Source organism: Glycine max, chromosome 4 (genome assembly GCF_000004515.6).
Source record: "Glycine max cultivar Williams 82 chromosome 4, Glycine_max_v4.0, whole genome shotgun sequence".
Lineage (NCBI taxonomy): Eukaryota > Viridiplantae > Streptophyta > Magnoliopsida > Fabales > Fabaceae > Glycine > Glycine max.
The window spans coordinates 15257670-15271914 of NC_016091.4; the positions used below are offsets into that span (position 1 = coordinate 15257670).

A 14245-nucleotide genomic window follows, 5' to 3' on the forward strand; every position below is an offset into this window, starting at 1 on the left:
GGTCTAAATAGAAGACGTTTCAGCAATAGACATACTTCTAAAACCCTCTCTTTTTCCCGCATACATTCAAACATGTCCCAGTAAAACTACGATCTCGAACTCTTTAATCGTTGGATCATAATTAAATTTGAACACTAGGTGTGAAACTTATTTTCTCACACCTTGAATGTTGAAATTTGCAAAATAATGTCTTTGGTGAGAGAAATGGCCTTTGCACAGAGCTCTTTTTTTTCCACATACAACCAAAATTGTCACAGTAAAAATAAGAACCCAGACTCGTTAACTGTTGGATCATCGTCAAATTTGAACACCAAGTTTGGAACTCACTTGTGCACATCCCCACCGTTGGGATTTTAGAAATAATGTTTATAGTGAGAAAAATGTCCCTCGCATGGAGACAGTGAAGAGGCTCCAATCTCTTCTCCTTCTCTTTAACACTTAGAAACCCTAGCAGAACAACCAGAGGAGAAGCTTGAGAAATCTTAGCAAATCGCTAGAGATGCCACTATCGTTGCTGGACTACACATGTGAACCCTCTTAGAGGTAAGAGATAAGTTTATCACAATTGAGGTTAAAATGAACATGTGTAGGGATCTTTAGAGGATCAAATTGGGATTTATTTTGGGATGGTTACTGTATTGTAATTCTGCCTTTATGATTATAATTATGAGATTATTATGTTTGACAGGCCAATTGATGCTTTGATGCGAATTGGTTGATAAAATTGAGTGCTCTTGGTGTTTTCGTATTTTTGACCTATGATTTTGATTCATTTGATTTTGATATGATTATGTGAAATTGTTTAAGGGGTTTAATCATATGAACATAACATATTAATATTATTACTGTGTGACATGTATATGATGCATGAGACGTTATAATGTATTGTCTTTGGATTATGCGAGTGTGATGAATTATGTGTAAGTGACAAGTTGAGTATGTGTTAAATTGTGAGATCACACATGTATTGAGATGTTATATGCATTGAGTTATGAGTTATGAACTGTACAATCACATGACTGTAAGATCCTGTAAGGGAGACAAGTTAATGCCAACGAGTATTGTGATGGGATCCACTGTGGGAACCCGATGAGTTTAATCACTTTAAGGCACGACGAGTTAAAATTATTTTGAGAATAATTGAGAAATCGTGTGTTTTGTACAGTGACAAGTTGAGTATGTGTTAAATTGTGTATGTGTTAAATTGTGAGATCGCACATGTATTGAGATGTTATATTGTGTATGTGTTAAATTGTGTAAGTGACAAGTTGAGTATGTGTTTAATTGTGAGATCGCACATGTATTGAGATGTTATATGCATTGAGTTGTGAGTTATGAACTGTACAATCACATGACTGTAAGATCCTTTAAGGGAGACAAGTTAATGCCAACGAGTATTGTGATGAGATCCACTGTGGGAACCCGATGAGTTTAATCACTTTAATGTACGACGAGTTAAAATTATTTTGAGAATAATTGAGGAATCATGTGTTTTGTATAGTTCATAGATAAAATCTGTGTGCTAAAATGTTTTTTGGGTTGGACTTGAATTAGGAGGGAGAGGCCTTAATGGACTCTTTGGAGTCTAGGCCTTAGGGTTAAATACACGCGATTTGAGTGTTCCTTTAAGCCTGTGCCGACTCGCAAAACAGCGTGACCTTGACTGGTCTCCCTATGATTTTACCTAGTGAGAGTAACCTGACTTACCAGTGTGTGATTTATCTTGTCATGTACTCCTAGGCTTCCGACGAGGTTTTTCACTGACATGGTATCACATTGCATATAAGATTAAGTCTTGGTATATCTGTTGCATAATGCTTGTATATTGATCGATATTGATTAGTAGAGTGATATTGTGGTTTGATCCTTGAGTACGTGAATGATGTGAAAATGAATGAGACGTGTTGTGTTGAGATGTGATACTACGCGACAAGTGGTAGAATGACGTGAGCTGTGTTTAAGTAAGTTGTATTTCATTTATATATATGTATATCTACATGTTGTCTTGTTTTTCTTTATTAGTTAGGAATGTGATAATTCACTCCTTGTGTGCTGTTTGTGTTTGGATCTTGTGATGATCTCGAACCTTGTGTTCGTGGAAGCATATGACTAGGTGGATTGGTTTAAGGAACCTTATGCTGGAGGATGTCAGGACACAATGCTCTGATAGGATGTGACATTGGGGTATGGGTTTTTGCATTAATTGCATGAAGTTTTGGAGATGTAGTTTTTATCATTTTGTTTCACATGCTAAGTCTTTAGTTTTTCCCTTGGAGTTTTGTTTGGTGATTAATGAAAATGTGAACCTTTTACTCACATTGATTTACTTACAATTTAATTGAATAAAATTGGTTTAATTAGATTCCGCATTTTATGTGTTTTTTTTATTTATATGCATGTTGGGGTAAAGGGTGTTATAAGCTTTCTCTTATCCATCCTTCTTCCACAAACCCTTCCACTTGCCTTTGAATTTCCTTTGTTTCCTTTAAATTGCTTCTATATGCTGGTTTATTTGGTAAAGAAGCTCTGGGGATGGGATCAATCTGATGTTCAATTCTTCTTAGAGGAGGTAGTCCATGAGGTATGTCTTTGGGAAAAACATCCTCAAACTCCTTTGACAATTTTTTCACACCTAGAGGCAAAACAATCTCACTAGAAAACAAACACATATGTTTAGGAATAAGCAAATAAAATGGTTTGTCTTGCTAGAATCACTCTTTTTTTTACCTCTTTTGGTGTTATGAACAAACTTTCTTTTACTTCAATTTTATTTTCACTCTTTTTTTCTTTTTTTATCACTCTTTTCTCTCTTTTCATGTATTTCGTTCTTCTCACTTTCTTTACTCTCCTGCTCTATTTTTAATCTCATTTTGATTTGATCCTCATATATGTTACTTGGAGACAAAGGTTAGAGAATCACCTTACACCCCTTGTGTACACAAGTGAATTCATTGGATACATAATTATGTACAACTTCTCTATCATATTGCCAAGTCCTACCAAGTAGAATATGGCTAACCTCCATTGGAGCAACATCACACAAAACCTCATCAACATATTTACCAATGGAGAATGTAAGCAAAACTTGTTTTTCTACAATCAACTCTCCATTCTCACTCAACCAAATTGCAATTTGTAACACTTGGGGTGAAGAGGGAGGGGGGGGGGGGGGTAAAGCCAAGATTTTCTATCAACCTTCTACTAGAAACACTTGTACAACTTCTCCCATCTACGATCAGAGAATAAACTTTTCCCTCTACTAAGCACGTAGAATGGAAAATATTCTCTCCTTGTGTTTTATCCATTTCTTTACACGTGCTTCCCCATTTCCCAACACCACCATTGTCTTCTTGTTAGGGCATTGAGAAGAAATATGATTCTTCCCAAACATTTAAAACACTTGATAGAACTACTCTTAAAAGAAGTGGAAGTAGTATTTGAATGTGTTACTATTAGAAGGCTTCACTTATTGAGAATGAGATGATGATTCCTCCTTCTTGGATTGGTCCTTCCAAGTTGAAGTGTTGTACGAAGACTTCTTGTATATTTGCTTTTTCTTCAATTATTGTTCCACTTTTATGGCTCTATGTATGAGCTCATCAATGCTATTGTAGGTTTGATGCTCCACCACATCTTAGATGTCTCTATTCAAACCATGTAATAATCTAGCCGTGGTAGTTTCTTGAGTTTCTTCAATTTCATCTCTTATCAAAGAAATCTTCGTCTCTTTGTAATACTCATCCACACTTATATTTCCTTGATAAAACTTTTGCAACTTGTTGTGCAACTCTCTTCTATAATGAGAAGTACAAACCTTTCTTTCAAAACCCTCTTCATCTCTAACCTAGTTGTCACTCTAGGTCTTCTCAACCAATCCACATCAACTTGAAGTTGGTTCCACCACACAAGAGCATAACCTTCAAAATCTATACTTACCAATCTTATCTTCTTTTCTTCACTATAGTTGTGGCAATTGAAAATTTGATCAACCTTTATTTCTTAATCTAGGCACACCTCCGAGTCACAAGTACCTTGGAACTTTGGAATTTTAACCTTCACATCATCCATAGCATCCATATTTCTCTTATCTTTATGACTCCTTTCTCCTTCGTAACCATCATCACTACCTTATGAAGATGGAGGTGACCTATGATGTCTGATTGAACATTTGTAGTTTAGTATTTTTTTTTATTCTTCTTAGCTCAATTGAAAATTTTTTTACCTTTATTTTATCACTTTAACTTAGTTTTGATCTTTGGCAAATGATTAAGCTTAATGGATAATTGTGGCTTATTTTCAGATTTTTGTGCTTACTTAACCTATATTCCTTGTGTAGGGTCTATAGGATACTATAGAACTCTAAATAGAGTGTGTGAGTAGTCCCTGGAAAGCTAAGAAAAAGTTATTCAATTTTTTCACAAATAAGCTTGGGTCAATTTTTCCATTACGAGGGTCAAATTGAACTTGGAAGTCAGAACCTCTACACTTGAATAATTGGGCTGCGAATTTGGGCTTTGCTTTGTGTAATTAGTTTAATTAGGTAGATTAAATGGGCCTAATCAAGGCCTATCCCTTTCTTTTGAGTAGTAAATGTATATATTAGTGGAAGTTAGTTATTTAGTGAGTTAGTTACTTCATTTTGTCCAAAAACAGATTTAGTTACTTGTTGTGCAAGTTTTAGAAAAATTCTTTTATCTTTTTTTTCCCTCTCAATCATTCTTCATTTTTCTCCCTCTTTTCGCTTCTTCTCTTCCTTTTTTCTTGCAAAAATTTTGTGGATTTTCCACTGGCGATGATCATGGAAGGCTAAACACTTAATCAATCCAAGGATCCACTCCAAGCAAGGCTAAATTTGAGTTCTGGTTTAGTATTTCTAATTTGTGTGAATGTTCATATTTTTCTTCAATCCTATTTTCGAGTTTCATGATTATGAATATTCTTAGGATTGAAAACAAATTAGTTTAGGGATTCCTTTCCCAATTTCAACTTTAATCATAGATTGTTTGGATGATATTCCAACCTAATTTGTGATCTCAATGAGTTTAGGGATTAATTTGATTGAAACAACTCTAATGACATTGATTGAACTCTCACAACATGATCATTCTCTACAAAACTATGATAATTCATTTGCATTGGTTTGATGAATTTGATTGATGATTTCGAATTTGTTTTACAACTTGTTTGTGCAATTCTATTTGTGTTCTACAACTAAACTCTATTTCAGTTTAAATTTTGCATTTATGTTCTGTGTTTTCATATTTCTTTCTAGTGCCTACCAACTATTCATTGAAATTCTCCTTGATGATTATAAGTGAATTAAAGTAGGAACCAAATTGAATCATATCTCTGAGTCGATCTAGGTTAATCCTTTATTGCAAAATTTCCTAGTTTTATTTGTTTTGAATCGATTTGGCAGTCGTTATCAATGTCTCTTCCTCTCCATGCCTTCCAATCAACTCTTGAGTACTCCTTTTCATATCATCAAACCTTTCTCCCATCCTCTTTTCAATATGTCTTTGCATCTTCTCCATTTGTTGGGTCAAGGATGTCATTAATTTGGTTGTCTTAGGATAAGGTGGATCATTATCATTTTCAGATGACATACCTATAAGAAGATATTAGTCACAAAATATAGAAAAATAAGACCTCACCACTCACTGAGTGTTTTACTCAAGAGACACTCGTGTATCATACTTTCAAGGATTTTCTATAATGTTCACTTTTGCTTACAAAGAACCTCCAATTCAATATCCAACAAAGTATTCAATGTGAATATGTCACAAATGGAAGCTTAACTCAATAAGGTCAAGAAAAAGAAAACTATAAGACAAAACTAAGAAAATTTAAAGACACAATAAAACTTAAAAGAAGTGAAAGGGACAACTCAAAAATAGAATGTCAAGAAAAGACAAGACTAGAAGACACAAGAGTTAAAAAAAACATAAACTAAGTGTAACGTCCTGAACTTTCGATAACTAAAAATAGATGTTTGATGTATTTTTTGTGTTATTCAATTACTTTATTAATTTGGATGAGTTGAGGTATTATATGAATTAGCCATGTGTGATTTGCTTGATGTGAATGTTGAATTATGTGGATTTTTATAGACTTAAGTTGAAATTATGAGATTTCAAGTTTTACCTAAACTTGTTTTGGTAAAACTATAATCTTGAATTCGTTAACCGTTGGATCGTCTTGAAATTTAAATGTAGGCTGACAACCCAATTCTCATTTTGACCGTTGGGATTTTGAAAATAACATTTGGAGTGCAATTTGTTGGAGCAGCATTCACCTAGGCGAGTAGAATTTTGTCTAGGCGAGTCTGAGTTGGATCAGCTCGCCCAGGCAAGCATGATTTCGCTTGGATGAGTCTTAAAGGCTACAAATACGTCCAAGCAGTGTAAAACAACCACTTTACCTCCATCTTCTTCCCCTAAACCCTCTCCCAACACCCCTAGCCCCCTCCTCCGCCACCACTAACCACCTTGTGTAAGAACAAGTGTATTTAAGAGATAAAATGAAGTAAGGTGTATGAAAAGCAAAGAATTTGGTAATGATGTAGAATGACCTTTTATATATATGACATATTTTTTTAGATACCATTTTTTTCTATTATTTTTCTCCAATACTTTTTTTTTATATTTTCAGTTCCTCTAATTGCCGAGAATTCCTCAATTTTATAATATTTGTTAAAACACCCAAACTCACTCAAATTCAATTTTTTATGAATCAAATAAAAGGATTTTGCCACAACTCTTAAAAGCAAAGATGAACACTCAAGAACCCAGTGCAAAATTTCAATCAATTTTGAAATAAACAACACATGAACTCAAGGGGGGAAATGACGCTCAGCACAAAAGTGGTGCCAATAGCAATTGATTCAAAAATCACAAATGGTCATGCACAAATTAGATTCTCCAGCACTAGACACATAAACAAGTCAAGGAATCGATAAAGTATAGCGTGCACACAGAGGAAAAAGGCACATCACAAAAAGTAATTAACCAACCAGTAGCAACAAAATTCAAGGATTAAAAGCATGGAAAAATACCAATAGGTGGTGAACATTTAAATAAATGACATAAAGAGCAAGCAGCTCACGAATAGGTTCTTTCCTCTTTCTCCACCTATTGGTTCAGCTTTTCTTCCACAAACCAGAAAATGCACCGATTTAATTGAAAGGAAATTGAAGCAAGCAGCTCACGAATTGAAATTAGTGGCGCAATGGAAAGTACCATATTACTATCAAAATTGACGCATAAAACCGTTGCAGTGATGCCACCAAGTGACATGAACTGAATCACGTATTCAAACCCAAAGCAAAAATTGATGCTAATAATTTTCAATCATGTTAACAAACTCTGGCACAAATTTGATATTGAAATTGGCTCTTAATACCAAATGATGAAAACCCCATAAGGATAAAATTTCAGCATGGTCAAATTGGGGATTTTCTTTGAAAAAAAGGAAAAAATGGATCAAGACAAAGAAGTGGAAGAATAATGCCACAATTCAAATGAATAGTTAAGGTAGATTAACCACAAAGAATGGAATGGGAACCAGGGTTTCAAGGAAGAAACAAAGAGAAGCACTCTCCCTGTTAGCATCAAACTAAAATTTCCTCCTGAAGATGTCCATAAATGAGTTCATCTTCATATTAATGTCCTCTTGAAGTTTCCTCAACCTTGATCTAGTAACAACTCAAGGTCCTCTTCTTTTGTAGTCCTTCATCAACTTAGCTGGAGAAGAAGAAGTTGATATGCAGAAGAAAATATGGTGGAAGAGTTTGTGAATGAACTCAATAGTGCTAGGTTACACTTAGGAAATGGAGATAGTTGGGTGTGGTTTGAAGTAACTCAGATCCTTCACCTTGAGCTCGACTGATCGAGCAATTAGTGAGCATGGACATCTTTGAGATTGGAAGATTAAAGTTTCAGCGAAAAATTGTTCACTTCTGCTAGAAGATAGTGAAAGATAGACTACCTACTAGAGTTAATTTAAGGGAAAAGAAGGAGGGGTCATTACAGGTGCCCTTTGTGTAGAGATGCAGCAGAGCCAGTGCAGCATTTACTCTTGTCTTGGAGGCTTGAAATAAATGGTGGTGTGTGCCAATTACCAAGCTAGCTTTACTCAAGGTTATGGGGAGGATATTGTATATAAGACTAATATATATATATATATATATATAATAAAAGAAGGTGTTTAGAGGGAGATAGTTCGATGTTCAAAAAGCCATCCAATCTTCATCTTCATTATTGCAACTCAAATTTCGGACTATGCCCACAGCCCACCCATAATGTAAACATAGGATCTTAAGGAAATTTCACATTGTGATGGTTGTTGTGATGACCATGGAGTGACGACACCTCAAGGAAAAAGAAGCAAATGGGCAAAGTGAGATATTGAGAGACATATTGGCCTTAAGGACATGTAGGACTTTCTTCCACTTAAATCATACATACATACTTCATTGGTGCCAATTTCTTCTTGTGTTCAAAATTTTAGAAACAATTGTAGAGTGAGTTCTCTTCTTAGAAATGAGTTATAGTATTAATCAAATTCATGTATTAGTTTTTTTGTAAGTTTAGGTATCTCTTATGCACCTATTAATACATGCATATATTTGATTGATGAAAAAAAAAAACATGAGAACATAAAGTCATCAATAAATAAACAAATATGGATCCTTGTAACAGATGAGGTAGATCTTATTGTTTTCTTCTCTTCTTGACTCTGCTCAAGTAACTTTGTGTGTGAAGATAATGTAAGATAGCCTTTCTTGCTATGTTTTCTGATCCCACCCATTTCATCAAGTATTGTCCCAGAGTGTAACCACAGCTGCCCAATATCCTGGAGAACCTTATCCTGAACCCAATAGGTACCCATATCTTCCCCTGAACATCTTGGTGACATGCCCCGCTTCTATTTATCTAGATGTTATCCAAACTGGCTCAAGTACTTGAATAGCATATCTTAGCATCTAAAATAAATGACCTCCAATGAATTCAGTCACATCACATATAAGGTTAATCTCTCACATGATCATGTGTCCGGAAGCTTGATCAGATGAGATTATGTAAAAAAAAAGATAGACTCAATTAGAACTTAACAAAAAAAGAAAATTTTTTTTTTATTTTTTTATTTTTATAATATATCTAGTGCTATCAAGTAAAAAACATTTAAACCTAACTTCTAATAAATTTTTCTGAATATTAATTTGTTGACTAGATTATTACTCATTTAAAAACATTGCCAATGTCCTCCCATTTCAACTTTGACCTGCTAGGGAATGATTAAACATCAAAATTCATTTTGGCACAAATGTCCCACCTAACAAGGTCATGCCCACTTTAACCAGTACGTTTAAAAAATTGGAGTTAGGATAAGATTAATTGACGTGGAGGAAAAATAAGACATGGAGGTGTTTAGGGAATTTTAGTGAAAATAAAAAAGTAGGGAGGTATATTCCAATAATGAGTATATATATATATATATATATATATATATATATATATATATATATATATATATATATTTCTTGATTGATTAATTTGAAGATATATTTATAATTGATTAATTAAAATAATGTCTTATATATTAAGCAAATTATTTTACAAGTAATAATTTTTATTTTAATATTTCTTGCAAATATAAATAGAAATTTACCAGTGGGTCTTAAATGCGAATATATGTCCACAAGAAAATAAATCCGTAGGTATTTTCAGTGTATTACTTTTTTTGGCATAAAAATTCACAAGAAATTCATGTGAATTTGTTTCAACAGCCAATTTTGCTGAGATACCTTTCTAGTAGTAACATTTGGGTTAAATATTCGATTAAACAACATTAAATAAGTTTTTATTTAAAATCATAATAAAAATAGTAAGTAACATTTTTTAAATAGAAACTTTTAATTTTAAATTTATTAATAAATATATCGCAAACACTTGTTAATATAATACTGTTCTTCTTTTTTAAAAATAAAACTTATTTAAAATACAATTCTATAAAATTTGAAAAAATAGAAAGGAATTTTGTAGAAGTTGAAGTAATAAAAATAAGAATGTTAAGGGAGGTGGGAGATGTCCTATTTTTATGCTTTACTTTCATGCAATTTGTACCATGGGAATTCTCACACTTATTTAGTGGTGATACTTTTGTTGTGGGTCTCTCTAATTAGGTAATTTGTCTTTGTCACATTAATATTATGGCCTTGAGTTTTTTTTTTTTTTTTTTTAAATTTCTCTCATCGATTATGTTTGGAGAAAAAATGTCATTATATACTTTATGTCATTTTAAAAAAGACACGTTTCATGCAATTATTAATGAAAAAAATATACAATTCAGTTAATATATTTTTGTTAATAAAGGAAGATCACCTGCATCTTTTTGAATAACAGGGGAAATTATTTTTGTAAATGAAAGATAAAAGAAAATTATAAAAATTATGAGATTCAACTCCAACAAAGAACTAAGATAAACAATGTAAATGAATTAGGGGAGAAATGCTTAATCACTTAGGATAAGGAGTGTAACATCTAGTATTTGAATGCTAGCTCTAACTATAAGTTGTTGTGATATTTACGTGTTTGTTTAACTATAACACATGCTTTATGTTGCCTGATTTATGAATTTGTGTTACAATGGTAATGAAGTTGTTTATATGTTGTAGTAAAAAAAGTTGCTTATATTTTATTATTAATTTATAATTTATTATCCTTAAGTTATAAAGTACTGTGTGGGATAACTTTAGTTATAGTTAGTGATTGTATAATCACGGATTGTTGCGAGTAGGATGAAATACTTTAGAGCTTGTTTGAGGTCAATGGGGTCAAATACAAAGGGTGAGATATACCTCTATCATTCCAACTTATTAAATTGTCATTGAGATTTTCGTTCAATCTCAATTATGACTTCATTAATTTAAAGTTCAAATATCACTTTTGTTTCTTTAATTATCTTATTATTTTTTTTTCAATTTGATTATTTATCTTTTAAAAATCTCATTGTAGTCATTTATGTTTTAGAAATGATTCACTTGAATCTTTTTGTAATGTCCATCTAATAGTGCAATAAGCACAATACAACATTCTCACGCTTTGAATCCTTACCCTCATCACAACATTAAACTTTGCAAAATGTGAATTTCCTGACCAAGTTCTAGAATTCAATTATGGCATTTTCATAATCCCATAAAATAGTAAAAATGATAATCAAAATTCATTTGGAAATCATTTATAAAGTGTTATACAACAAATCTCGTTTAAGCACCACCTAAATCCCGCTTAAGCGAGAATTTCATAGATAATTTGATATTTTTCTATCGTTCTTGCTTATGCTATGATTCTACCTGGCTTAAGCTAGAACTACATCTAGACTCACCGTTTGTCACATGTCACGCTTAAGCAAAAATAATCCCTCACTTAAGCAAAACAGGGTATGCAAATTTCGAGTTTCTATATAAACGTCTCAAATGACTACCAAATCAATCTCAATTCGAATTTTACCCCTAAATACAACATATAAACATCATTACACACCCAAAAACAACATTTCAAGCATAAAATATTCAAAAAAAACATTCAATCAAACTAAAGCTTCCTTTATCCTACAAAGTTGAGATTTTCTTGAGGAAGAGACTAAAATAAGGAACTTGGTGATTCAAGAGAGAGCTTTTTCTCAAATTCCTCTACAGCTCCAACTAGAAACATGTCAAACAAAACCCAAAGTAAACTTAAATCAAATTTTGATCCACCAATCAAAATACCACATCAAACCCTTTTCAAGATCTCTTGAAAAGAGAAGAAATAAGAACACAGAGGACAAATGAGGAAGAAGGAAGAAGTTTACTTACTCAATGGTGATCTAAGAAGTTCTAGAGAAGAAGAACAAAGTCCCATTTTGCATGACTTCAAAGGTCTTAGCTTGAGGGAGATGAGACTTGGAAGGGAAAGAAGAATGAAGAAATTAAAGGGTGGAACTTTCCAATGAATGTTGTTTCTGCTCACAACTATTGATGATTGCACGTGTGAAAAATCATAATAAAATTAATAGAGCTAAAGTGTTGTAGGTTGAGTTTCGAGTTAATGTAACGAGGGGTGTTATAACATACCTAGGACACAAACTCTTTTTTCAATCTTCATCTTGAACCTTGACTTCATTGCTTCTTTCTTCTATTTTTTGTTGTGATTTGATTAGTTGAGAGTGTTTTTACTTGTTGGCTCTATCTTCATGAAAACCCATAGGCAGAACTTCATTAGATCGACATCTTTAATGCTTGAAAGTTTCACTGTTCATGGAGTCAAGTTATTAGTTATCTCTTTAATGCTTACAACCACCACCTTGTGTATATTTATGTTGCCAATCATGTAATAGGTTTTTACCACCACGAGCTTTAATCAAACCACATAGTATATATTTTCTTACTTTTTATTTTCAAATGATGATTTTTTTCCCATTATTTTTATATCTCTTTATTAAGTTCAAATTTCTTTTATATACAAAGTGGATATTAAACACATTTTCATTGTGTTATATTTTTAATTTTTTTAACACAATTGAAACATGTTTATGTTGTGTTAATTTTTTCGTAAAAAATTAACACAACAAGAACATGTTTTTTTTTTTTTTTGGTTTTGTATTGAGATCTAATACCCCTGATACAAAATGGAAAAACATTTATTTTGTGTGATGAACAACAAAAATGTGTTTTTGGGAGGATATTTTTGTAAGAAACATTAAACAAATGACAACTTAACAAAACGAAGGGTGTAATTAACAAAGCCCTAACAATTTTGGTAGGAGCTACGATTTTTTGTTTTCTTTTTTGATAAAAAAATAACTCTAGTTGGCCGTTTTGTTTCGGCTCTCAAAGTCTAGTAACTTGTTATTGGTATTTAACTTTTATTTTGCTATTTACACTTTACTATGTTTCTAATACACTCCTTCTACTAATTTTTTCCCCTAAAAATACCCAAAATACACTCTCTTTCATCTCTTTGCATGAGTCTCTCTTATGAAAGAATGTTTTTCTAATTTTGTTGCCCTACTGTTAACAAGCCTAAGAATTTTGGAAAAATAGAGGTGGGAGAGAAATTTCTAACTTTGAAGTTTCAATTGTTAACTAGCTTTAATCTTGTATGTAATTGACTAAAAGTGCTTTTGTGAAATGGAAATTTTCCTTGCTCGAAAATGGTTTCCTTCGATGGCGGTGGTTCTTGATGTAGTGACCATTCATATTTGTGCTGTGTCTCATTTTTCATTGTGCTTTAAATTTGGATTATGCTGTGAAGTTGTGGAATTAATTTTTTGTTTTTTTCTCCCCTGTGGGATTGTGCCTTTTGCTATGAACCGTAGAAAGATAAAAATAATTTCTCTGTTTGTCAGAAAGAAAAATTGTGATGATGTAACATGTGGTCAATGTACGCATGAAATCATGGGCGTTAGCACTCGGACAAATAAAAAAGGAAGCCAATTTTGGAAATACAAATTTGAGTATATTTTTTGGAAGTATTGGGGTATTATTGAATTGAGAGATTGCTATAATTTGATGACAAATTTATGGAATGCATTGATTGATGACAATTCACAAATGTGAAGGGGAGTAATTTTTGAAATGGAAGAGGCATCGCTGTATGTATAGAGGAGTGTGTTTTTTGGGGTAATTTTTTGAAGAAAAAAATGAAAGAGAAGTGTATTAAGTAATAATAAGGTGTGAAAATAGTAAAAGCCTTTAACTTTATGCCACTAGTTCAAACACTTTTATTGAATGATTCTTTGATAAGAAAAAACTCTCTCCCTCCCCCCCTCCCTCTCTCTCCCTCCCTCCCTCTCTCTCTCTCTATATATATATGTAAAAGAAATAGATATTTAATTCATTAAGATCAATAAAAATAGTTAGATCAGTTAATTTATCATAAATTATAACTTTATTCCAAGACTATCATTACATTAATGATTTAAGAGGTTGTGGTTTTTTAAAAGATAAATTTTCAACCAAAGAGTGTATTTTCTTTTCTAGACAACTCAATAAATGCACCCACTTTCATGAGAAAATGAGAGTCATCATTAATAGGCATCACAATTAATTAGGAGTAAAAAGGAAATTTAATAATAAAGTAGTGCTATATGTTTCTTATAATTAGGACAAAAAACTGTTGTCTTTTGTTTTTTATATATACAACTAGATGTGGTATTATATTTTAAATATTTAATCATTCATAATATTTTTATTTTAAATTTG

At 32.3% G+C, this 14245-nt stretch overlaps 1 protein-coding gene across 3 annotated transcripts in view; it reads right to left on the reverse strand.

Moving 5' to 3' along the window:
* LOC102669521 (uncharacterized) overlaps positions 1 to 12819 on the reverse strand; it is a 16300-nt gene extending 3481 nt beyond the window's left edge. Inside the window, exons 1-3 of one of the 3 annotated variants that reach the window (XR_005891278.1) lie at positions 12116 to 12819; positions 11858 to 12013; positions 8685 to 9060 (exon numbers count right to left, since the gene is read on the reverse strand). Coding sequence is in view for 1 of the 3 variants with exons in the window: in XM_041015158.1 (XP_040871092.1) it covers positions 11858 to 12013; positions 12116 to 12164 (205 nt within the window). In the remaining 2 variants the exon portion in view is untranslated. Of the gene's footprint in view, positions 1 to 8684; positions 9061 to 10255; positions 11705 to 11857; positions 12014 to 12115 lie in introns of those variants that run through there. The other 2 variants (XR_005891277.1, XM_041015158.1) reach the window with 2 other exon arrangements.
* Between the last annotated feature and the right edge of the window lie 1426 nt (positions 12820 to 14245).